The 27301-nt window shown below is 34.6% G+C and overlaps 2 protein-coding genes across 2 annotated transcripts; one reads left to right on the top strand and one right to left on the bottom strand.

Annotated features, from left to right (window-relative positions):
- Window positions 1–15156: 15156 nt before the first annotated feature.
- Window positions 15157–18428, top strand: LOC141706897 (putative LRR receptor-like serine/threonine-protein kinase At2g24230). The gene has a single exon (XM_074509779.1). It carries the CDS (start codon window positions 15519–15521, stop codon window positions 18090–18092), a length of 2574 nt encoding a protein of 857 aa, XP_074365880.1. The 5' UTR covers window positions 15157–15518; the 3' UTR covers window positions 18093–18428.
- Window positions 18429–20803: 2375 nt separating this feature from the next.
- LOC141706896 (putative purine permease 5) lies at window positions 20804–24033 on the bottom strand. The gene is made up of 2 exons (XM_074509778.1): window positions 23854–24033; window positions 20804–22144 (listed from the first exon to the last, which is right to left on the bottom strand). The coding sequence occupies exons 1-2, from the start codon at window positions 23876–23878 to the stop codon at window positions 21057–21059; spliced, it is 1113 nt and encodes a 370-aa protein (XP_074365879.1). The 5' UTR covers window positions 23879–24033; the 3' UTR covers window positions 20804–21056.
- Window positions 24034–27301: the final 3268 nt, after the last annotated feature.

Below are 27301 nucleotides of genomic sequence, written 5' to 3'. Positions count from 1 at the left end.
AAGCTATATTCGTATGCTCGAATCAAAGATATAATCGAGTTATCGTATAGAGTGATCATTCCGGGAACGAGAGTTGAGAATCTGATTAAGATTTTTGTTTTATTGTAGATTCGGAGCGTGAGGGCATTCAGACTAGGAAAGGATTTACTAGGTGGCAGTAGTTCAACCTTCAGGAAAGCAAATTCAGGCAAGTAACTCTGATTACTTGTGTAAATGGTTATAAAGAGAATGGTGTTCATACCATGTAGAGTATTGAACTGTTTAAATATGAAACCCTTATTTTATGAAACCCTGATATTGATTTGAAGTACCCTTGTTCTTGATAACCTGTTATTGATAAGCCTATTGATTTCACCCTTTGATAATCTGTCTTTTCTGTTCAAGTTACCTATTAAGCCATGAATCATATTGAACCTTTTGATTATTCTTCTCACCCCTGTTTAATGATACCCTGTTTCTCTTGATCACCCTATTGATCCCTAAATCAATGTTGATCCTTCTAATTTAGCGCCTTGTTATCCTTGATACAGAATTCTTGTGAATTGTTCCTTGCGTATCTTTGAATCACTCCCTGAACTTTGTTTCCTTAAAAATCTGATTTAAGAATGAGTTTCGACTTGAAAGAGTCCGAATGATTTCAAATGCTTGGTAATGATAAAATGGATTTTAGAAAACCTATTTGTTTTTCCAACTCAAGGTTTTCCAAATGAATTCCTGATGGATTGGATTGGGACGTAAGAGGCTAGTGGGACTAGTCCAGTCATGATAAGAGGCTAGCGGGGCTAGTCCAACTTAAGGCTGAAATTATGCCGATTGGTACCTTAAAGACCGGAATGGAGGTCGATACGGGCTGATCACCCGTATATAATGAAATGGAAAGATAAAGTGATCCAGTCAAGGGTTATAACTGATTATTTAAAAAGGGAACTGAAACTTTTGTTCAGTAAATTGATTTTGAAAATGAAAATGGTTTATATTGCTTTGAAAAGAGTTAATTATGTCATTATGGAGCTTAAAGCTCGAGAACCCTGATTCTTGAAATTATTGATCATATGATTGATTCTATATCTTGAATTACTGTTGCTTTCCTCTATCGAAAGATCTATTTTGATCCTATAATGATTTGTGATGAATGTCGGCTTTCGTCCTGCTTTGAGCCTTGTTCCTTGAAAGCCCCATACTATTCTTCAGAAACCTTTCCTTAACCCAAAAAGATGGAAATCTGCCACCTAGGTTAAATAAAGTAGAATGCCCTAGTTTGATAAAGCATATTGTGATTTGATATTGTAGAACTGCTATATAGTTACTTGCTGAGTTTTATACTCATTTGTTTTGTCTTAATCTAACCATGGCAGTTAAGCAAGAAGATGGCCAGGCTTAGGTGCACAGCTCGTAAGAGCGTACCTGGTGGTCCCTACCGTGTTGAGGGCTTCTGGTTGCCAGAGCAGGTAGTGGTATTTATGAGTGAGCTCGCACCTAGAAAGAAGTGTATAAAGATACAATGGGTTATCTATCGGTTCCCAGCCGGAATCGATATTGTTTATTTAATAATATTTTGGGCTTGTAAGTTATATTTTATGATTGATAGTTGTAATCTTGTCTCATACTTTATCCTGTTGATCATGTTAGTAGTTAATCGGGGTTTATGCATATTTAATTACTAGATTAGAGGTGTGTGAGTCCTCATTTCCTAACCCCGAGATTGAGGGCGTCACAAGTTGGTATCAGAGCTATAGGATCTAGTCCCTGAGACAAGTTAGGATTTAAAAGGGGTATTTTGGGAATATATCTATATCACGAGAGAGTTCGACTCATATAGAGTTGAGTTAGACTATTAGGTATAGTCTAAGGAAAGTGTTGATTGGTAAAGCGGAAACTAGAGTTAGGGTGTGAGTTAGCTGGAAGCATTATTTAACCCTAACATTGTTTCTTGGTTGTTGTTTTGTGTTTTCTCTCAGGATCCTAGTAGTGGTAGTGACTCAGACTCGGAGATTAGTTTGACTGGTACCCCTATGGACCCTATTCCACCCTCTCCAGAGGAGCCTGTGTATGTTAGTTCAGACCCAGAGGAGGACCCTTCTGAGAGTAGTGAGATCCCCATGCAGATTTCACCCTTGAGGCCTGATTCAGAGACCCCTGCCCCTGAGCCAGAGTCCGAGATGCCTAAGACAGTTCCTGTCAGTGTTGGTGGCAAGTTAGCCCAGGATTGAGACTTTGTGTACTCCCGCACTCCTGAGTTGGGAGCTTTGGTGGATAGACTAGCCAGAGAGTCTAGGCAGAGTGCTTCTGTTATGGATGATGAGTGGCGAGTTCAGGTGAAGATGGTGGAGCAGGTTGCCAGGAGGAGATTGGATGAGGGACCATCCACTAGTGATGCTGATGCTGAGGCCCGGAGGCTGCATAAGATCATTCGCTGGATGTTGGTTGTGTTGAGAGAGATTCTAGATGATTAGACGGGACTGTTGGTTGAGCCCGTAGATTATTGTTGTTTTTCAGCGCCGGTAGGCTTTGGGATACTTGGTCAGATGCCGGGGATCCCTTTTCATATATCTTGTTATATTTTAGAGCAGTGTTGTAGTAGTAGTAGTAGTAGTTGGAAGTTAGGGGTAGATAGGGGATGTTTTCCAGTTTTTCCTCTGTTTAACCCTGCTATTTATTGTACCTTGTTTCAGAACCTTAAAATCCAGAATATTCTCTATGTAACCTTTGTTTAAATAATTCTATTGTCTTGCTTTCCATTGTGCACCTTGATTATCTTATAAACTGTTCATCATACCATGTTTTCATACAACCATGTTTTAAAGTTCATAAAACCCTATTATGTGCCATGATAAAACAACACGGATATGAGAAATTATGTAGTAATAAGGATTGCAAGTGCAAAATTGGGTAAAACTTAAAACCCACAAAAGAGATTTCATAGAAACTGTTGTTATATATACATGCCATGCTATCGTATTGCTAAATAATTGCTCAATCAGGTTTGTAAGAAATAGCCAACTCACCAGATCACCAAGAAGAAGAAATTCCCACCCAAGACCCAGAAATAAACCCAGAAACCACTATGATGAGCAGACTTGCTCAGCTTTTGCAACAACCTGTGGCCCCTAAAGTTGGAAATTTCAAGCACTTTCAATCTGTTCATCCCCCAGAGTTCTTAGTTTTGCCAAACCCGATTAAAGCTCAGTCGTGGTTAAGAGAGATGGAAAAAGCCTTTGAGTTAGCAGAAGTTAAGGATGATAAGAAAGCTCAGTATGCAAGATATTATCTGAAAGATGAAGCAAGTTTCTGGCGGGAGTCTTCTAAGGTGTTATTGGAAGGCAAAGACTTATCTTGGGAGAAGTTCACCGAGATGTTTCTGGAAAAGTATTTGCCAAGCTATATGCAAGATCAATTCGAGATGAAATTTCTGGATCTTAGACAGGAAGAAATGTCGGTAGCAGAATATGAAGTGAAGTTTTCAGAAGTGTCTAGATTCGTACCTGAGTATGTGAATACAGAAGTGAAGAAGGCTAAGAGGTTCCAACAGGGACTTAAGCCGTGGATTAGGAGTCAAATAGCAATATTGGAAATTAAGAATTATGCTGCTTTGGTTCAGAAAGCAATGATAGTGGAAGGTGAGCGGGAAGCTGCCCGAAGAGAAAATGAAGGAAGAAAGAGGAAGTTTGAAAGCTCTGAGCAAGAGCAAGGAAGCTCAAAGTTCAGAGGGAAGTTTGGGAAGAGTGGTAGAGGTCAGAACCAAAAGTTCCAGAAGTTTAGACCCGGGAATGGAGCTCAGAAGAACCGTTTCCAGAAAGCTGGACAACCGGGGAAAGATAGCAGACCCCAGATGCAAGAATGCAGGAACTGTGGAAAGAGACACCCGGGGAGGTGTAATAAGCTGGATATAACATGTTTTAAGTGCAACCAGAAGGGGCATTATTCTTCAGAATGTCCAAGTGGAGCGAGGAAGCCTGATTTGGCTTGTTTCAAGTGTGGCAAAATGGGCCATATGGCCAGGAATTGCAAGGAGCCTGTGCAAAAGGCTAATGTTCTCAGAATTGCTGGGCATCTCTCCCAGCACCATCAGCTCAACCCAGAGCTAGAACCTTTAACAAGACAATGAAAGATTCGGTGCAAGATGTGGACGTGGTAGCAGGTATGCTTGTTATAGGCTCAGTAGAAGTAAAAGTTTTGATGGATTCTGGAGCAACTAGATCTTTTATCTCTGAAAGTATTTTTGATAAGTTAAATTGTGTTGCGTACCCTCTAGAGCCTAATTTGATTATAGAGGTAGCAAATTAAGAGAAAGTTGTTGTTAATAAGATTTGTCCTGATTGTGATGTGTCTATAGAAGGTCGGCACTTTTCTGCTGACCTAATTCCTTTTAAGTTAGGAGAATTTGAGGTTATACTAGGAATGAATTGGTTGTCAAACCATGAGGCGCAAATAGAATGTAAAAGTAAGAAGGTGAAGTTAAGAACCAAGGATGGTGAGGTAGTGATATTTAAAGGAAAGAGGCAAGAGAAGAAATTTCTAACGGCTATTGAGGCAAGAAGATTAATACGTCAAGGATGCGAAGTTTATTTGGCTCATGTCGTGGACGTGGAAAAAGAATCTGTGAAGATCGAAGATATTCCGGTAGTAAGAGATTTTCCGGATGTGTTTCCTGATGAATTGCCTGGACTACCTCCAGACAGAGAGATCGAGTTTACGATTGACTTGGCTCCTGGTACGGAACCAGTGTCGAAAGCTCCCTATCGCATGGCGCTAGTCGAGATGAAGGAATTGGCAGCTCAGTTGCAAGAGTTGTTGGACAAAGGAGTAATCCGAGCGAGTGTATCCCCGTGGGGCGCACCGGTGTTATTTGTAAGGAAAAAGGATGGAAGTATGCGGTTGTGCATCAATTACCGTGAGCTGAATAAGTTGATGATTAAGAATAAGTATCCTCTACCGCGGATCGATGACTTGTTTGACCAGTTAAAAGGAGCTTCGTATTTCTCAAAGATTCATTAAAGATCTGGGTATCATCAGTTAAAGATTAAAGCGGAAGATATACCCAAGACAGCGTTCCGAATGAGATACGGACACTATGAGTTTTTGGTAATGGCATTTCGCTTGACGAATGTACCAGCTGCATTTATGGATCTTATGAACAGAGTATTCAGGCAGTATTTGAATAAGTTCGTTATCGTTTTTATCGACGATATACTAATTTACTCAAAGACGGAAGAAGATCATAAGGAGCATTTGAGAATTTCCTTGGAAATTCTGCGAAAAGAGAAGCTGTATACGAAGTTTTCAAAGTGTGAATTTTGGCTAAAAGAAGTGCAATTTCTTGGACATGTAGTGAATAAAGATGGAATTAAAGTGGACCCAGCCAAGATAGAAGCTATAATAAATTGGGAAAGACCCAAAACTCCGACGGAAGTCAGAAGTTTTCTGGGATTAGCCGGATATTATAGGAGATTTGTGAAAGATTTCTCAAATATTGTCGTTCCGTTACAAAACTGACGAGAAAGAACGAGAAGTTTGTTTGGACGGAAAGGTGCGAGGAAAGTTTTCAAGAGTTAAAGAAGAAATTAGTAACTGCCCCAGTGTTGGTATTACCAGATGACAAAGGGGAATTTGTGATATTCAGTGATGCTTCATATAAAGGACTTGGATGCGTGTTAATGCAACACGGGAAGGTAATAGCATATGCGTCAAGACAACTCAAGCCGCACGAGCAGAAGTATCCAACGCACGATTTGGAATTGGCAGCAATTGTGTTTGCCCTTAAAATTTGGAAGCATTATTTGTACGGGGAAAAGTGCGAAATTTACATGGACCATAAAAGTTTAAAGTATATCTTTACTTAGAAAGAATTGAATATGCGACAAAGAAGGTGGTTAGAATTGATTAAAGATTATGATTACGCGATAAACTATCATCCTGGAAAGGCGAATGTGGTAGCTGATGCTTTAAGTCGAAAAGAAAGATTGAATATGTTAACGTCATCGGAAGAATTAATCAAAAACTTTAAAAAAATGGAAATAGAGGTGCAGACTCCAGAATGTGGAGGTGAAGCTATACATGCAATGTTGTTTCAACCCGAGATTTTGGAAATGATTCGATGCTGTCAAGAGCAAGTGATGAATCGCGAAAAGGATAAGTTGACGGGAGAAGAAATTAAAGCTCAAAAGGATGGAAAAGGGATATACTGTGTTAACTCACGTATTTGGATACCTAATGTCGTGGAAATAAAGCACGAGATTTTGCAAGAAGCGCATAACTCGAGATTTTCAATTCACCCTGGGAGTACAAAGATGTACCAGGATTTAAAAGAAAATTATTGGTGGCCAAACATGAAAAAGGAAATTGCGGAATGGATAAGTACATGTTACACGTGCCAAATAGTTAAAGCGGAACATCAAAGGCCAAGCGGATTGCTTCAGCCACTGGACATACCCGAATGGAAATGGGAACATATAGCGATGGATTTCGTGGTAGGATTACCTAAAACCAAGTCAAATCACGATGCGATTTGGGTGGTAATCGATCGGTTGACAAAGTCAGCACATTTCTTGCCGATAAACGAAAGGTTTTCATTAGAGAAGTTGGTCAAATTGTATCTGGATGAGATCGTGATGCGTCATGGAGTTCCTGTATATATCGTGTCTGATAGAGTTCCAAGGTTTAATTCAAGATTTTGGCGATAATTCCATGATCATTTGGGAACAAAATTGAAAATGAGTACGGTATATCATCCGCAGACAGACGGACAAAGTGAAAGGATAATTCAGACGATTGAAGACATGTTGCGAACTTGTGCAATAGATTTCAAAGGAAATTGGGACGATCATTTGCCCTTAATTAAGTTTTCCTACAACAACAGTTATCACGCGAGTATTGGCATGCCGTCTTATGAAGGGTTGTATGGAAGAAAGTGTAGATCCCCTACTTATTGGGATGAAGTTGGTGAGCGCAAGTTAATTGGCCCAGAGCTAGTTCAGCAAACGAAGGAAAAGGTTGAAATGATTCGAAAGAGATTAATTGCAGCTCAAGATCGACAAGCAAAGTACGAAAATCAAGAACGGAAAGATGTGCAATTCGAAACTGGAGACAAAGTCTTGTTGAAGATATCTCCTTGGAAAGGTTTAACTCGCTTCGGAAAGAAAAGAAAGCTGAGCCCAAGGTACATTGGACCATTTGAAGTATTGCGACAAGTTGGGAAAGTGGCATATGAATTGGCGCTACCGCCGCAAATGCAACATCTGCACAATGTGTTTCATGTATCTCTCCTGAAGAAGTATAATGCTGATGTGAGCCATGTGATCGAGTTGGAACCCGTGGAAATCCAACCAGATTTGTCCTATTTGGAACAGCCAGTGCGAATTTTGGATCGAAAAGAAATGAAAGAAAAGTATCCCCATCTATTTGCTTAGATTAGATTCTGGGAACAGAATCCTTTTAAGGAGGGTAGATTGTGACGACTGAGAATTTTGCGTCGTAATTAAGTCAATAAAGTATGAGTTATGAGATGTGATTATAATTATATGACTAAGTGATGATTAATTGTCTTATCTGTATACTATAGTTTAGGAGCGTGAATAAAAACGTTCCAGTTTAAAGAGTCGGCTTAGAAGTTAAGCTATGGTGTCGGGCCGTCAGGTAGAACGGAACCCGTCCTAATATGGAATTAAAGAATATAAAATGTGAATTATGTGTGATTGAATGAAATGAATGTGTAAATAAAGTATTTTGTCCTAAGTGACGCGTTGATTGGTAAAAATAATGAGAAGCGTAATCGAAATGCTGAGCGTCGAGCCGTCAGGCTAAACGTGACCCGGTACGCGTAAAAGAGGATAAAGAATAAAGAGGGATAGATTCCATGATCAGATCTGAGTCGTTATGTGACTGTATATGTGTGATTGCTTGACTATGTGCATGACTATGTGTTCTGTGTCAATTTTGTGAATTTTAAAGGAATTACGTGATTAAAATAAAGGTTTAATTAACCTTCGCGCATTTTTATAAAATCATTCGAGTAAGATAAAAACATGGGATTTGTTCTGTTATCTTCGTAATGGTCCTAGGGACTTTTTAAAAATGATGAGTGAATTTAATTGTTGATCTTCGCATTTTTAAATTGATTTTATGTGCAAAATGTTATGATTAAAGCAAGTTTGTGAAATTCATATAAAATCAACCGTTCGCTCAAATTCTTATTATGAGTAATGGATAAAAAGCTAATTTCGAGGCCTACGTGTTAAAAATGTCATTTTCAATAACTCTTGACTTCCCGAGAGAGATATATTTTATATTTAGTCTTTGTTTTATTTTAGTAAAAAGATGGGACAAGTAAGAGTGAAAAAGGAATTAGAAGATTACCAAATTGCCCTTATTTTTGAGTGCTATATAACCTCACTCTCTTCTTTTTCTTTCTTCTTCTTGCTCCCGTGACTTCATTTTTCTCTCTTCTCTCTTTTCTCTCCTTCTCTCACTCGAACACTCTCTCTCTCTCTCTCTCTCTCTCTCTCTCTCTCGGCTTTCTTCAATCTCTCTCGATATACCTCCCTTTTCTTTGATCAAACTCACCAATCATCCCTAAATCTTCTTGCTAAACACTTATGTGTAGGTAGAAGTGTGTGCATGTGTGTATACCCACTTCCATGTCGATGTGTGTGTGTGTTGTGTGTGTTCGGTGTGTGTGTTCACCCGAGAACCACATGGTTCTTGTTATTGTTGTTGATGTCATCTTGTTTAAGCTGGATTCTTTGTAAACAAATGATAGAGAAGATTTGCATGTTAGTTTTAAAAGAAGATCAAGATATGCATGTCATCGATTTGTCCTTGAGATGTAAATTTGAGATTTTGCCAAATGGGAATTGAGTTAAAAAGGGATTAATTTGATGAATAAATGGATGCATGTTGTGATTTAGGTGAAATTCGAATTCTTGGATTGTGTTAAGAAATATAGTTGGTTTAATTGTTAAGAATGAAGTGTTTGATATAATGATGAGTTGAAATTGAATTGCATGCGAGCATGTATGTATGATTTGGTTCGAATTATTGTTGATAAAAAAGAGATGTTAGTTTAATTGTTGGATTATGCTATGATTAAGGATGCATGGTGTAATTTTGAGAAATTTGATTGTATATATATAATTATGGTTCGAATTTTGATGATTAAAAGAAAGGAGAATGAATCTTTAATGGTTTTGAATGAGTTATGTGTTTATGTGAATTAAAGTGAGTATTTGGTTGATTTTGTGTGATAAGGCCGAATAGGCCATAGGGATTAAAAGTCAAAAACTTGGTTTTTATGATCAAAAGGATGATTGAAGGTGTATAAGTGAATATCTATGAATTTGTTTGCTTGATTATAGTATGTGGTCCGAATTAAGGAACAAAAGAAAAAGGGAACTAAGTTGATTGATTTTAAAAGATATAAGTGATAGTTATGAACGTAAATGTTTGGTTGTGAATAAATCTTGTACTCGTACGAGTTATAATAGTGTGGTTTGAGAAATAGCTAAGAATAAGCAAGTGTGCTTCGATTATTAGGTATATAAGGATATAAAGTTACGAAAAAGAGATATGCTATGTGCTATGTGCTTATATGTATAAGCTATATTCGTATGCTCGAGTCAAAGATATAATCGAGTTATCGTATAGAGTGATCGTTCCGGGAACGAGAGTTGAGAATCTGATTAAGATTTTTGTTTTATTGTAGATTCGGAGCGTGAGGGCATTCAGACTAGGAAATGAAAGGATTTACTAGGTGGCAGTAGTTCAACCTTCAGGAAAGCAAATTCAGACAAGTAACTCTGATTACTTGTGTAAATGGTTATAAAGAGAATGTTGTTCATACCATGTAGAGTATTGAACTGTTTAAATATGAAACCCTTGTTTTATGAAACCCTGATATTGATTTGAAGTACCCTTGTCTTGATAACCTGTTATTGATAAGCCTGTTGATTTCACCCTTTGATAATCTGTCTTTTCTATTCAAGTTACCTATTAAGCCATGAATCATATTGAACCTTTTGATTATTCTTGTCACCCCTGCTTAATGATACCCTGTTTCTCTTGATCACCCTATTGATCCCTAAATCAATGTTGATCCTTCTAATTTAGCGCCTTGTTATCCTTGATACAGAATTCTTGTGAATTGTTCCTTGCGTATCTTTGAATCACTCCCTGAACTTTGTTTCCTTAAAAATCTGATTTAAGAATGAGTTTCGACTTGAAAAAGTCCGAATGATTTCAAATGCTTGGTAATGATAAAATGGATTTTAGAAAACCTATTTGTTTTTCCAACTCAAGGTTTTCCAAATGAATTCCTGATGGATTGGATTGGGACGTAAGAGGCTAGTGGGACTAGTCCAGTTATGGTAAGAGGCTAGCGGGGCTAGTCCAACTTAAGGCTGAAATTATGTCGATTGGTACCTTAAAGACCGGAATGGAGGTCGATATGGGCTGATCACCCGTATATAATGAAATGGAAAGATGAAGTGATCCAGTCAAGGGTTCTAAGTGATTTTTTAAAAAGGGAACTGAAACTTTTGTTCAGTAAATTGATTTTGAAAATGAAAATGGTTTATATTGCTTTGAAAAGAGTTGATTATGTCATTGTGGAGCCTAAAGCTCGAGAACCCTGATTCTTGAAATTGTTGATCATATGATTGATTCTATATCTTGAATTACTGTTGTTTTCCTCTATCGAAAGATCTATTTTGATCCTATAATGATTTGTGATGAATGGCGGCTTTCGTCCTGCTTTGAGCCTTGTTCCTTGAAAGCCCCATACTATTCTTCAGAAACCTTTCCTTAACCCAAAAAGATGGAAATCTGCCACCTAGGTTAAATAAAGTAGAATGCCATAGTTTGATAAAGCATATTATGATTTGATATTGTAGAACTGCTATATAGTTACTTGCTGAGTTTTATACTCATTTGTTTTGTCTTAATCTAACCATGGCAGTTAAGCAAGAAGATGGCCAGGCTTAGACGCACTGCTCGTAAGAGCGTACCTGGTGGTCTCTACCGTGTTGAGGGCTTCCGGTTGCCAGAGCAGGTAGTGGTATTTATGAGTGAGCTCGCGCCTAGAAAGAAGTGTATAAAGATACAATGGGTTATCTGTCGGTTCCCAGCCAGAATCGATATTGGTTATTTAATAATATTTTGGGCTTGTAAGTTATATTTTATGATTGGTAGTTGTAATCTTGTCTCATACTTTATCCTGTTGATCCTGTTAGTAGTTAATTGGGGTTTATGCATATTTAATTACTAGATTAGAGGTGTGTGAGTCCTCATTTCCTAACCCCGAGATTAAGGGCGTCACATTGGTGGTGTTCGAAAAGGATTCGTCATCATGTCTGCACCTTCTTGTCACGGCTTTATTGCAGTTCCTCGTGGATGGAAGCCTCTTTATAGGTTCTAAACCTTTTGTGATTCTAAGACCCGTTATGGGTTCATTATTCCCTTTTATGGGTTTTTCTCTCCTTGTGGGTTTGTTTCTTGCCGCATTTAGATGCATAATGTATTGTTGCATTTTCTTGATCATTGTTGCTATTATAGACATGATTTATGCCCTTTGTGGGTTTGATGCTCCTTAGTGAGTTTGTTGCCCTTTGTGGGTCTGTTCCCCTTTGTGTAGTTATTGCCTTCGGGAGTGAGTTGGTTATATGCTCCTACTAGTGATAGTTGCACATTATTGCTTTGTCATTTATTATTATTGTCTTCCCTGTTTCTTTCATCATGACTTGCAGTTACCTCCAAAGTTATCCAACCTAAATCTTTTCCATCTCTTATTGCAAAGATCTTTTATTCCAAGTGGTCAGGAAGAGTGAGCAAGAATTTGAGGTTAACTTCTTCATCTTCATAATACTTGTCATGAAACTGCAAATCATTTATCAGTTTGTTGAATCTCTCAAAGACCTCAATAATGCCTTCTTTGGTTTATCCATGAAACCCTCATACTGTGAAATCAGAATCCTTCTTTGGTTAGATCTCACCTCTTTTGTTCCTTCACACAAGATCTTTATCTTTTGCCATATTTTCTTAACTGACTCACAATTGATAATATTGTTGTACATTACATTATCAAGAGACTCAATTAATATGAGTTGTAAGCCACTGTCAAGTGCAACCTTTTCTTTCTCCAGTTCAGTGTAAGTAAAATGATCTTTAGGTGCAAAGTGTGCAGGAATGACCATGTCTCCGTCTGTTGACACAGGTTTTCTTTTCATAGGAATAAATGGTCAATGCCTAAGAATTTCAACATACACTGGATTGGCCATCCTAATGAACATCGTCATCTTCTTTTTTTATAGGGTGTAGTTTATCTTGTCAAAAATAGGAATCTTGATACTGTTGATTTTATGTGCACTTATACTTCCAATATCTTTATCTATTTACTTTCATATTTTGCTCTGATACCACTTGTTAGGTATGAAATACAACACAGGGGGTGAATGTGTTTTCTTGGTTTTTAATTAACTGTGAGAGTGTTTGGTCGTTTGGAACAAAACAGATGTATGAACTTGCAGTGATAAAATACTTAAATGTAGACACACAAGCATATTACCAAAAACTCACTTAATTTATATTAAATTAAATTTGTTTCGTTACAAATCTGTGTTCTCAAAGATAAGAATTCGGCGACAATTCTTGAGAGAGAATACAAGATATTTTCTAGATTTGTTTGTTACATCTAAACAAATGACCCGTGACATACTTTATAGATCAACATGCACGGGTTTACAAAACTTGCACTAAAATGGACTAACAGAGTTTCTAAAGCAATTTTGTACATTTTCATTTCCATTGTTAGTAAATCTATGCAGAATCTATTAGGTCTATGACCCTCCTTTGTCTAGTAAATATTGGCCCTTGATCTTGTATTCTTCAAGCTGCATTTGTAGGTTTTTCATTTCAGTGATATAATTGTTTGTTGACTGATAATATTGAATTTTCAAGTTGTCTATATTCTGAATTATGAAATAGTTTGTCGAGATCTTTTTTGTTCAGTAGAGATGTCACATATATATAAGTAAAATGACTTATCGATATCTTGAGTTCTCTACATGTGTTTTTGACTTGTCGAGGTCTCTAGTTCTCTACAAGTAGAATGACTTGTCGATATCTCCAGTTATCTACATAAGCTTTTGACTTATCTATATCTCTAGTTCTCTATATGAAGAATTGACTTATCGATATATCAGTTCTCTACATGAAGAATTGACTTGCCGATATCTCAGCTCTCTACATGAAGACTTGACTCGTCAATATCTTAATTCCCTACATGAAGAATTGACTTGTCAATATCTCAGTTCTCTACATGAATACTTGACTTGTCGCTATCTCGGTTTTCTACATGAAGAATTGACTTGTCGATATCTCGGTTCTTTACGTGAAGACTTGACTTGTCGATATCTCATGAGACTTCTCTATAAGTCATTTTATGACTTCTCGACATACTTTTTGATATCCCTTGATATGTGACTTATCGATATCTGACTTATAACATTTTTCCTAGAACAAACTTATTAAACTCCAAACTTCTATACTTTTATTTAAGGCATGATCATGATTGATCTTTTTCAAGAGTTTATTCCTTAGCTTGATGGTTGTTCACAGAAAAATCATTCAGTCTAATCTTTTTAACATTTTTACAGACTCAAAAAATACAATTACAGAATACAAAATTAGATTATCAAACAACTTATAGTTAGGGTTGTCAAGATGACTTAGTTTTGTTATGTACAGAAATGTCTTGCATAACAAATTTGATTTTAAGTTTTATTTTCGGTGAAGAACTTGCGGATTATAAAATTTGTACATCTGTTTGATAATTGTTATAGAAAATATTCTATGCATCTTTTTCCTTAATTGGTATTGAGTATACGTGTGATGGTATGTGATGGATATTATGTGTTGCGTCTATATTTCATTTTTGAAAATAAAATAATACATAACATTGAGCGCTCGTAGGGTAGTTATTTACAGTACTTTGCAACTCATTCTTTTAATATTCCAAGTTCGATGCAAGATCAAGTTGGATATCAGGTTCGAGGATCTTAAATTTAGAGTAAGTTGTGTTTTTTTATAACAGTTGTGTTGGTAAATGACTTTTGAATTTAAAAAAATTATAATTTAATTTTGGTTTGACTTAGAGTTAATAGTCCAAAAATTTGGATTATTGCAATATTTTTACTGAATAAATTAGATTATTCAACGTCGTGGTCACGGACCTAAGAGCATCCACAACGGAAGTAACCCACTTTCATTTTTAACGACCCCACTTAATGCCACCTAGTTAATAATGGGTTTTGCAAAAAAATGGTCAGCAACGTCCAATGCATTGAGCCCTTTTCCATGTTTTAGGGACACATTTATTAGATAGTGTATTAGTAAAACAGGTGAATAGCTAAATAATGTAAGAACATAAAATATAAAGAAATCAAGTTAGGACTACCCAATTCATACAGGGTATCTCCAGCGGAAAAACAAAGAATTTGATGAGTCCGATTCCATTTCACGTGTCTCTAGGCAGGAGTTGGGCTCCCGGTGTGGATGCTCTTAGGTAAGAGCAACTCGGAATACTTGTGACGTTATCAAACGTTATTAATAAATCAGATATGAATTGAATTGCTCTTAATTCATACCAAATTCACGTAATTTAATCAGATTTAAATCCGATGATAGATAAAAAATTTAGAACATGGTCTATATTCGTATCTATTAAGATCACCCATTATCGGTTCAAATTTTCGATCCTATTATATTAAAAAATAACTATTGTCAAATGTAAGATAAAATAGAATACATAGTCTTTCCACAAGCAAAGAATGTGTATACCATTCGAAAGAGTTTATATTTTTCTTCTCTACCTTCCCGGATCTGAAGTCAAATAATGCATGTGATAAAAAATTACATTACATATAAATAATCGTTAAAAGATGGTATCTAGTACTTATCATCGTAAATGTGATTTTATAAGAGGATTTGTGAACTGTCTGATTAATCGAGAAAGATAAATTTTTATATTAGCTTTCAAATAAGGCTGTATATCTGATTAATTGAGAAACATAAATTTTTATTTTACTTTTTGTAAATACCGGAAGAGACCCTCTTTAAATAACATGATGAAGAAAGTGTTAGTAAAGCAGAATCATTGAATTCAACTGAAAACAGTACTACCAAGAAAACACTTCACTTTCTTCAATTCATGTCATTTATTACACTCTCAACTTCCCCCTCTATTTTTCTATTCCCAACATACCCCTTCCTTCCTCCCTCCTCATTCCTCTGCAACTCTCATATAAAAAACCAAACACACAACTCATATATAAAAGCTTAAAGCCCTGATCTTTATGTTTTTCACACTTTACACTTGACTTGTTCCACATTTTCTTGGACTTAACAAAACCAAACAACAGTCTTTTCTACACTTCTTTATAAGCCAGAAACACATATGAAGTTTGTTTTGCTAGCACTTAAAAACTGAGCCTTTTGGGTCATTTTTATTATTTTTTAGCTCTTTTTCTCAAATGGGTAGTGTCTTTTTGTGCTTCATTTTGGTTGTAACATTGTTCTTTAAGCCATTGTTTTGTCAACAAGAACCCAATACAGATGGGTACTTTGTGTTTGATTTTTTTAGTAAAATGGGTGTGAAAACATCTAAAGATCACAACTTTTCCACTTCTGTGTGTTTCTGGAAAGGTGTTGTTTGTGATGATAATCAAGAAAATGTGTATAAGTTAACAGCTTCTGAGTTGGGCTTATTTGGTTCTATTCCTGAAAATACTATTGGGAAGCTTAAAAAGATTGAATCTTTGGATCTTAGCAATAATAAGATCACTGCTTTGCCTTCTGATTTTTGGAGCTTTGGTTCACTCAAGATTTTGAATCTTTCTTTCAATCAGATATCTGGGTATCTCCCAAACAATGTGGGTAATTTTGGTGGTCTTGAAAAATTGGACCTTTCTTTTAATAAATTTTCTGGGAATTTACCTGAAGCTGTTGGTTCTTTAGTTAGTTTGCAAGTTTTTAATGTTAATGACAATGGGTTTGAGTCCAGCATTCCACAGGGGATTGTAAAGTGTCAGTCTTTGATTTCAATGGATTTTTCGAGAAATCGGCTGAATGGTACTCTTCCTAATGGTTTTGCTGATGCATTTCCAATGCTAAAAGTCTTGAATTTGGCTGGGAATCAGATTCTTGGAGAAGGTTCTGATTTGTCAGGGATGGCATCTATCACTTTTGTCAACATTTCGAATAATCTTTTTCAGGGTTCTTTGGTTGATGTTTTTCAGGGGCCACTTGAGGTGATTGATTTGAGCAATAATCAATTGCAAGGTCATGTTTCTCAGGTAAATTTCAGTTCAAGCTTTAATTGGACTCATTTGGTTTATCTGGACTTATCTATGAATCAGCTTAGTGGAGTGTTTTTTGAAAATTTGAAAAATGCGCATAATCTTAAACATCTTAATCTTGCCTACAATAGATTCTCAAAACAGGAGTTTCTGCAAACTGATATTCTACCCAATATAGAGTATTTGAACTTGTCTGCGACTAATTTAATAGGCCACATTCCCAGTAATATCTTACGGTCGAGTAGTTTGAGAGCTCTTGATATTTCCCAAAACCATCTCAGTGGTAAGATTCCATATTTTAGTACCCAAAGTCTCCAAATGCTTGATGTTTCAAATAACAATTTGAGTGGAGAAATTCCTTTATCTATTATAAAGAAGCTTCGTTGGATGGAGAGATACAACTTTTCTTACAACAATTTAACCCTTTGTGCTTCTCAATTTTCTGCTGAAACCCTCCAATCAGCTTTCATTGGGTCACTTAACAGTTGTCCCATTGCCGCAAATCCAAGTCTTTTTAAAAGGAAAGTTCCAAGTCATAAAGGTCTCAAGCTTGCTCTTGTACTAGCACTATCAATGGTCTGTTTGTTAGCGGGCCTTCTGTTTTTGGCTTTTGGCTGCAGAAGAAAAACTAAGATGTGGACGGTGAAACAATCTTCTCACAAAGAAGATCTAAATCTCTCAGGCCCATTTTCATTCCAGACCGATTCCACCACTTGGGTAGCTGATGTTAAGCATGCAACATCAGTCGCAGTAGTGATATTTGAGAAGCCACTGTTAAATTTTACATTCGCAGACCTCTTGTCTGCAACTTCAAACTTTGACAGAGGTACATTGTTGGCTGATGGGAGGTTTGGACCTGTTTATAGAGGATTCTTACAGGGTGGGATTCATGTAGCTTTAAAAGTTTTAGTCCATGGATCCACCATGACAGACCATGAAGCTGCGAGAGAGCTCGAGTATCTTGGTAGAATCAAACACCCTAACCTTGTTCCATTGACTGGATACTGCTTGGCTGGGGAACAAAGGATTGCTATTTATGATTATATGGAGAATGGAAATTTGCAGAATTTCCTATATGATTTGCCACTTGGAGTTCCGACTACAGATGACTGGAGTACGGACACTTGGGATGAAGATGATAACCATGGGATTCAAAATGTTGGGCCTGCAGGTATGTTGCTAACATGGAGGTTTAGGCACAAAATTGCAGTTGGGACTGCAAGAGCACTGGCATTCCTCCACCATGGCTGCTCTCCTCCTATAATTCACAGAGATGTTAAAGCAAGTAGTGTTTATCTTGATTTCAACTTGGAACCAAGATTGTCTGATTTTGGATTAGCAAAGATTTTTGGAAATGGTCTGGAGGATGAGATTACTCTTGGGTCACCAGGATATGTACCACCAGAGTTTCTTCAATCAGAAACTGGCTCTTCAAAAACAGCAACACCAAAATCTGATGTTTATAGTTTTGGAATTGTTCTCTTTGAGCTAATTACTGGGAAAAAACCTGTTGAAGATGATTATCCAGATAAAGAAAAGAATTTGGTTACTTGGGTCAGAGGATTAGTAAAGAAAAACCAAGCTTCAAGAGTGATCGATCCAAAAATCCGTGAAACAGGGCTGGAATCTCAAATGGAGGAGGCTCTAAAAATTGGTTACCTATGCACGGCTGACATTCCTGCTAAGCGACCTAGTATGCAACAAGTTGTGGGACTCCTAAAGGATATCGAGCCTATTACAAATCATTGAAAAGACCACCGACCTCACTGTTCTTTGCATTTCTCATGGTACTCTGCTCTACATTTTTTTAGTATTAGGGTTTCCTTTCTTTATATGGCTTTGAGAATAGATTAGATTGTACAGTGATTTCTAGATCCTATTATGGCATGACCAATTTTCACTTCTGGTATGATGTTTTTGGTGGTAGAAACCTTACCCTACGCACGAATCTGATCATTGTTATTTCCAGTTGTAAGCCAGAATGCCAGAAAATGAGAAAATGAAACGATCTTGTTTGCACTCATTTACGTCATGTCAAGTAAGGAAGTTGAAAACTTCCATCAAATAGTAATTACATTTGATATTCTTCAAAGTCCATCTTTGTCAAATTAATTACACGCTATGTGTTCTAAGGCTGTAACTACAGTACAACAAGAATTCATACTTCTGTTTTAACTCTAAAGCTTATTCGAAAATTTTATATTATACATAATTAGCACTATAGCAGAAGCTAAGCATGCCCTGCAGATAAGCTTCTTGACACTAGCAAGACAAACACAACAAGCATATGAGACATAGGTGAAGATCTCTCTGCATATTCTTTGTGCTGATTGTGTTTGTCTTATATATCAGTATTCTTCTAGTGTAGACTTCGAATTGTACTTGTAGTGGGGTTACAGTGTTCCTGATATACTAGGCAGTCTTCAAAAACACACATACACTACTCTTTTGTTACTATGATCATTTTTTGTATCAAATATAATGCTCCTACTATCATTAACTATCATTACTACTATGTTTGGTGGACTTTTTTATAGTTGTCCTCATGACATGCCTGGGACCCAAACTTTGCATGCTGTTATCATCATTCCTCAAATTTGGAATTGCAGAGTAGATTCATGAAATTAATGATTTTTGTTTGTAAAGCAGTGAAAGCAAGGTAAACTTGCATGATGTTAATGTAAAATATACTCATATTGCATTTTAGAAAGCACAGTATAGGAGTTAAAGGTGGACTACAACAGTAGTATTGTATGACCACTATAATTAAAGAGGTGTGTTTGTTTCATTACTGTACTATTTGACATCCTTATTCATGTGTTGTATCTTCTGTTTCATGATTAACATGCTAATATTTTTAATACTGTGTGTATAAACACACACACACCCCATGTTATCATCCTGTGTATTATAGAACTTGTCAAGTTCATGTGACTATCCAACAAAGAAAAGGTGGAAACATGGTTGAGTTGAAAAATGGAATCATGATTACCCTGGGCAACATGGGTTGTTTGTGGCTGAAGTTATGTGTATTCTACATCTTTATAAATTTATCCTCCTAGAAAAGCATTTAAAAACTAGGTATAAATTTATCACATGTTGACTGAAATCACTAATGTGCACCAAGACAGGTGCACCCACCGCCCCCAGTTCATAAAAAATGAATGGATAATAATAATAATATATACGTGTTGCTACCCCGTTTCAAAATAGTAGTTCGGTATTAAAAAATAACGCATATATAAATTGGACATTTGTGAAATAAAGTTGATTTAGAAATATAAATTATAGAATTATCTTACAAAAGTTATATCGAAGATTGAAATGAACAACTATTTCGAAATAATTTCTTTTTTCTAAAGTGGACAACCATCGGGAAACAAAGAAACGTGGCTATTAAACTCATTATAGGGATGACCATCATTTTCCACAAGTGTGTAATACCAAAATTTCTTTTTGTTTAAAATTAGATCACTAATTGCACAAACATTTGTAAATTATCAAGTTTACTTGTTAAAAGCACCAACCAAATGTAGAGTTGAACCTAGATAAATAATACCTTAGAGCAAGGGTAGCAGCTCTCTTAAAATTGCTCTTAACTTCAAATAAAAGAAATATGACAAAAAATTGCACTCCAGCAGTGTCTTAGTGATTCCTTGGAGCAAGTCCAACCGTCTCTTAATAAATATCTTATAAATATTATAAAATATTAACTTTTAGTGATTTAAGACATAATTTTGAATTTCAACTCCAACAATGTTCCTTATCTTCAATCCTTATTATTATAATAATAATAAATTTGAATGAGATATGAAAGGAAGAGAGAGAAGAGAACTAAAAAGATGAAAGAGAAATCAATTTTTTATTGATAAAAATGATATAAGGGATGACTTGTGTTTCCTTAAAGATAAGATACGAGAGAAGTGTCTTGGTGATATAAGAAACCACTAAGACACTGTTGGAGTGCAATTTTATGTCATCTTCCTTATATTTGGATTTAAGAGCATATTTAAGGGAGCTGTTGGACTTGCTCTTATATCACTAAAACACCTCTCTCCTGCCTTATCTTTAGGGAACCACAAGTCATCCCTTATTTCATTTTTATCAATAAAAAATTGATTTCTCTCTCTTCTTTTTAGTTTTTTTCTTTCTCTTCCTTTCATATCTCATTCAAATTTATTATTATTATAATAATTAGGAATAAAGATAAGGATCATTGTTGGAATTTAAATTCAAAATCATGTCTTAAATCACTAAGAATTAATATTTTATAATATTTATAAGGAACCGATTAAAAGACTGTTGAACTTGCTCTTAGAACTAAAAAATTTATTCATTTATTGAGAAAACAAACTATCTTTATTATATTGGGATCACATACGATTATTCGTTTAGTCCGCTAAATTAGGTTGGGTTATTTGCAGAGAAGAATCCATTCTCCAACTGTCCAACATACTATATTTGAAGAAATTATTCGTTTAGTCAGCTAAAATATCCCAACGGCCCATTTTACAATACATCAAACTTCACTTCATAACACCAATCAGGAGAGGGCAACAATATTTAATCGCACACTCTACAAACATGACTAATACGGTTAAAGATTGTCACATTTTTACATACAATCTTTAATATGAAACAAGGGCTAATTTATGTATACCTAAACCTCGTGCTTTCTACTGAATAGAAATAGAGAATGGTGAACAAATTTGCTCACACAATTATGCTGTCCTTAGTGACAGGGCGGTTTCCGTAAATGTAAGAAGCAAATCCCCAGAAGGTTATGATCAAGGACAAAATCTTGAAACCACTCATGGGATCCTTTAACAATATCACAGCTGCGATACTCGTGAGAGGTACCCTTACTGCATTCAGCACGCCAGCTAAAACTGTAGAAGACAAGAAAAGCACTGAAGTTGCCCCTAAAACCCCCAACTGGAATGTAATGATACTCCAAATGATAACCATGTAGTATGCAGTTTTCCCACCCTTGAAAGTTTTTGCCTCTGAACTCATACCATGAAAGTCATTATTTAAAACGAGCCCTATTGTGGTGAAGAGAAAACCGAAAAAGGAAACCATAATTTGTTGCTCCAAAACAACATGAAAAGATACTCGACCGAGTAATGAGACGAAGACTCGTTCAGAAAGAGCAAATATGAGCCCGTGGAGAGCAGATCCCAGGATATCCCATATGTAACCCAAGATGTATTGCTTTTTGCTGACATTTCCATATATGTCTGAATCTGAGTCCAATGCGATGATGACCATAGCAGCAGTAATGACCACAAGTGCGTTCATTATTGAAGCATTAATTTTATTTTTCACTATAAAATACCCAAAAAGAGCAGAAAATACTAGAGATGTCGATGCCACAAGGGAAGCAGTTGATGCTGGCAGGTAAGCGTATGCATATGCATACATGAGATTATCGGCAGCACTCAAGAAACCCAAACCAACATAAGAAATAGTGAGTTTTAAGGTCAGAGGAGTAGCAGAGGTTCCAGAAAAGAGGTACATTGGAATTAAAAACAACACAGAAATAGGCCACCCTGCCACAGCAACCCATGAAATAATCCATTTGCTAGTGCCCCCGTTTGAAAAATAGAGACGAGAAAGGAGGCTAGAAGCAGGGAATGCCACAAGCATTGCTAGGCTGCTTAGAAGTAGAAGAATCCAATATGAAGTTGGCTTGCTTTTATATGCTTCTCTAGCCAGGGTTTTGTAGGCGGCAACCTTGTCCCACAATTTTTTTGGTGGATCTGAATCCACTGTTGACATGCACTCCTCCATGTATGCCCCTGATATGAAGAAAGGACCATCAAAGAACAGTCAAACCAATAATACTACATGCAGAATTTTGTCGCGGTTTCAGTTTTCACAGTTCTAATTCAGTGTAACCCAAACCAAACTGAACATATCCGACATGTCTCAGAAATAAAGTTTGGAGACGATAAGATGTACAGAGGCCTTAACCTTACTCCTAAAGTCCTAGAAGTAGATATAAGGTTTTCATTAGGGATTCACTTTTAAAATATATTTATATAATAGTAAGAAAAAGAACAGAAAAATGTAAGCTATATATGCTTAAGCACACAGTAACACAAAACAAAAAGGTAATGCTGTGACAACTCACAGTACTAAGTATTCTTCTATGACAAACAGGTTCCTAACTATTTGACAACTAGTGGCTTAGATTTCGTAAATTCTTCATAAACCTCCCAGAATAGGAACACCAAAGAAATAAGAGTCTTATATGAGAACTTTTCAAAGTTATCTACTTATAACTGTGAAATTTATGCTACATAGTCCAAGCATACATCCTTGACCAACTACTCAGTAGCAGTATGCGATACATTCATCGTCACTGGTCATATTTATTTTTATAATACTTTTCCTTTTCCTTCCTCACTTTTATGTAATTGTGCAAAGCTAGTTCAAGAAATTAGTTTACAGCAAGGAGACTTCGATAAAAGGCAAGAAGCACAAGATGGTATGTAATTGTGAAGATCGTCCGTTCCAATACACTTGAGTGGCATCAATACAATTGTTGAAGGAAACATGTTTAGCTCAGATGACAACTTAAAGTAACATTGCGCAAAGTTCCGTGAATATATGGTTTACACCTATGCTACTCGGACTCCTCATTTTACCCTTAAGTACCCGTGTCGCCTGGTCGGACACTCAACACCCGGACAAGGGCTCTCGGACTTGGACACTTATTTTCGGTCAAAAACATGTACATTTGTTAAAATGTTATTGAGTCTGATAATTAGACACATATCCATTTTGTATTATTCTCACCGAGTCCCAGTAACATAGATTAATACTGACTATTCAAACTGCTGGGAAACTACTTGTCTAATTCTTTCATCGATTATCAAGTAGTTATCATCGCAAGAAACTTATGTATTGCAATTAAATGTTACAAAAAGGTACCTCAACCCATAAAGAATTAGCTACATTGAACTGGTTTAGAACATTTCAGCCATGCTAAAGAAGAAACTACTTATTTCACTACCGAATTGAAAACACTAGGCTCACACATTCCCCTCAGCAATTAAATCCATCATTAAATCAGCATAATTCAAGAACTCTCATACAATCAATACCTTAACTAAATCAGTGATGACTCCAATACATAAGATAATATCATCCCAAAACACAACACTTAATAATTCATACAATTCACAAATTGTAAACAACTCTCATTTATTCAAATTACACACACATAGTAACAAAATTATCTCCAAAAAGAATGTTATTTATCAAAAAAAAAATATCTCCATGAAACAAACACATGTACAAAATATAAACTGTACATAATAAATACATAGTATCATCTTAGTTCATTCACTACACTATTCATTCAGATCATACAGTAAAAACAAATATGAAATTTAAAGAACTGTGTGTGTATTAGTGTGTGTGATTAACAGATAAAAAAACCCAGTGGGCAAGATGATATAAAGAAGAGAAATAGAGAAGAAAATCAAGAATCGAGTGATACCTGTTTGAAGCAACGGCTGAGTCATGAAATGGGGATTGCAGATATTACACAAGTGTTTGAATCGTGTACAAGACAACAGGTGAGTTATAAGTACTTTTACATAGGAGTAATTGCTTAGATGTGTGTTTGTTCTCGAACAATGTGCGGAGGAGAAGCGGACACACAATAAGACGGCTTGTCAGCCAGAAATACCTTAACAATCTTGTTGTTATATAGCATAGGTTGTGTTTGGTATTGATGTTGCATAGCATAGGGTGTGTTTGGTATTGATGTTGCAGACACAACTGCAGCTTTTTCCTGAAAAGGTTAAAAAACTGTTTGGTAAAATTTAAAAGCTGTTAAAAGCTATGTTAGAGAAAGCAAGTCCCCATGTTTTTAGAAAAAACTGATTTTCAGCAATTGCGGGAAGCAGATGTTGATTTCACCATCAAATCTTACCAAAAGCATCATTATTTTTAATTTTTTGCATCAAAACATATACGAATCAAAAAATTACCAAACAGTCATCTGATTTTACAACATCACTTTTTCCAGCAGCACTTTTTGTAACAGCACAACAATTTTTAACAGCAATCCTAAACAGAGCCATAATCTTGTTAAGTACCCTTGATAATTACTCTTTTGTCTCGGAAAATGTTTTTTATAGAGAATACACACTTTTAATTATTAATATATCTTTTATTATAATTCAGGCCAAGCAAATTTCTAAAATAAGTTTGAATTCCATTTTCTTATTAATATTAAATATAAAAAATTTATTGTATCAAAATACTCATGAATATGAATTCAACAAAACCACTCATGGCTATATTTAATTTTATAGATTAAACATAAATTAGTAGTCAATCGCTTACCATGAATAATGTAAAAAGTCAAAATAGGAAATGTTTTTTGAGACGGAGGGAGTACTTCTCATCCCAAATTAATTGTACATTTGACTTTTATTTGTAATTTAAGGTGCCTTAATCCTATATTTTTTTTTATTAATTTTTTATGTATAAAAATTTAAGATTTAGATTTTTCTTCACAAAAATTAAATTTTAAAAATAATCAAAAAAGATATACGTTCACTTAAAATGTGCATAAAAGTCAAGGGGCAACTAATTTGGGATGGAGGGAATAATAATTAATGAATCATAGCTAATTTACGATTTCTCAGATCATTTAATAAATCAGTTAAATATTTTTAACTCATTTATTAATAATTTTGTGGCCATTTTAATTTTTGAAAACTTAATCATTTTTTGCAAAAATACTTACATTTTATTATAGTCTTCCCAACAAAATTGTCCTAAACATATAAACATAAATTTTCAAAAACTTTTATATGTATATACTAAGTTTTCTGAAAAATATGTATATACTATTATTAATATCTAACATTTTCAAATTTAATTATATTCTTATTTTATTAATGCATTGGGCAAGTGTAGTTTTTTATTAATAATCATTGTGGTTCTCGAGGATCTAGTTACATGAGAACCGGGAACAGAGAGGGATTTTATATGATTTCGTATTGATATGATGTTAAGAGCAACTCCAACTATAATATTTAAAATGATTAGTTAAATGATGGTTATCTAATATTTTGTTGAATGGCTAGCTATATTTATTCATATTATTTTTTTATTATTTTAAGATGTTAAAATAAATTTAGTTTATATTTAATTAAATATAAGTTAAAATAAAAATATCTACAATATATTAAAATAAATGAGAGCTAACATCATCATAACATATATGTCAAACTCTCATTTAACAGCTTACATCATCAAATAATATCTGTCAAACTCTTATCTATTAATTTGATGATGTCAACATCCACTAACAATCATCTCCTCATATAATTTACTTTCATTCAAATCTCTTTTTTTTTCTCTCTCTCTTTATTTATTATCTCCACTAATTCTTTCTCTTACTCATTTCTCATTCCCTTTCTTCATTATTTTTATATTCTTCAATTAATAATTTTCAATAATTCCCTCTACATCACTAATTTTATATTATTCAAAATTAATTTTATTTACACGAATATTCATTATTATATTTTCATATTTAATAAAAAGTTGATAAACAATTTTGGTAGTTTGAGTAATATTATTTTTGTAATTTCTATATTTGTAATATTATTTTATTCTCATAATTATGTTTTAAAAATATTGTATTAATATATATTCAAATTAAGTTATTTTAAAATAATTTTTTAGAAAATAATTAAAATATAACCGGCCATCTGTCCAAAAACTAATCTAGTATTTAATAAAATAGTAATTTTAGGAGTTTTTTTTCCAAAAATACCCTATTTTGATTTTTTTTTTGCAAAAATGCATTTTTTTAATTTTAATCTGTAAAAATACGGTTTTTTAATTTTTTTACAAAATTACGACTTTGCAACCAGATGCCACCTTAAATGCAACCCGATGCAAAGTCAACCGCAACAAAAAAAATAGTATTTTTCAGAGAAGTTGCAATGCGGTTGTTTTTTGTGGCAAATCGTATTTTTGCAAATTTTTTTCAAAAAATCATAAAATTGCAAAAAAGACTTAGAAAGATAATATTTTTTATAATTTCTATAATTTTAATATATTTATATATGAGCAAACACAATTAATAAACATTACTTATATATCTATTATAAAATATATAATTGTATTAAATAATATTTTTATAAATTTGTATTGTATATTAAAATAAGTATTACAAATATTAAAATATAAAATAAGAGTTTTGAAACACATGTTTTAAATAATATAAATATATGTATGTATAAATGTGTAACACGGGATAGAGTATTTGTAAAAATATTGTTAACATGAGTTTGGAGTGTTATTTTTTTAGCTAACATATATATATGATATTGTCACATAAACTTTTTAGCTAATAAATGCATCCCTATGGAGATGCTCTAATGATGTAAAACTTTAATTTAATAATTTTTTTTATTATATATTTATTGACACATAATAAATACAAAAAAATATAATTTTATATTAATTTAATTGATAAAATTTATACAAATATAAAACATCTATCATTATTATAGAAAATAAATTTAAATAAGATATACTAAAATTATAAACTACACCGCGCTTATCATGTGCCAAGATGATATAATAACATGACACATGTTAGAAAAATTGTTAATTAAAAAGTAGATTGAGACCAAAATACCCGGGGGAATAAATTTGGGTCGGATGTTTTGATGTTAAGGCGCGTACGTATCACTTACCGCGATTCTTACCTCAACTGAGTCGACCGACACTCACAGAGTCACAGTCAAGGACACCACCTTAAAGTTGTAAAGTACATATTATTATGTTCCTACATTAATTAACTCAATGGAATTTATTGATGTCAAATCAATCCGTGGGCCCCTTTTTTAAATTAAAATCTTTTCGACTTGTTTTAAAAAAATTAATTGCAAAGGGCAAGGGCTCATCTATTAATA

The sequence above is a fragment of the Apium graveolens genome, chromosome 2 (genome assembly GCF_009905375.1).
Source record: "Apium graveolens cultivar Ventura chromosome 2, ASM990537v1, whole genome shotgun sequence".
In the NCBI taxonomy this organism is placed as follows: domain Eukaryota; kingdom Viridiplantae; phylum Streptophyta; class Magnoliopsida; order Apiales; family Apiaceae; genus Apium; species Apium graveolens.
The sequence above is the reverse complement of the archived record's forward strand: the minus strand, read 5'-3'. Positions and strand labels throughout refer to the sequence as shown.

Coding starts and splice junctions, on each gene's coding strand:
- LOC141706897 (XM_074509779.1), top strand. CDS start 15,519: ATGGGTAGTGTCTTTTTGTGCTTCATTTTGGTTGTAACATTGTTCTTT.
- LOC141706896 (XM_074509778.1), bottom strand. CDS start 23,878: ATGACTCAGCCGTTGCTTCAAACAG. Junction 22,145..23,853: donor TCAGCCGTTGCTTCAAACAG/GTATCACTCGAT, acceptor TCTTCATATCAG/GGGCATACATGGAGGAGTGC.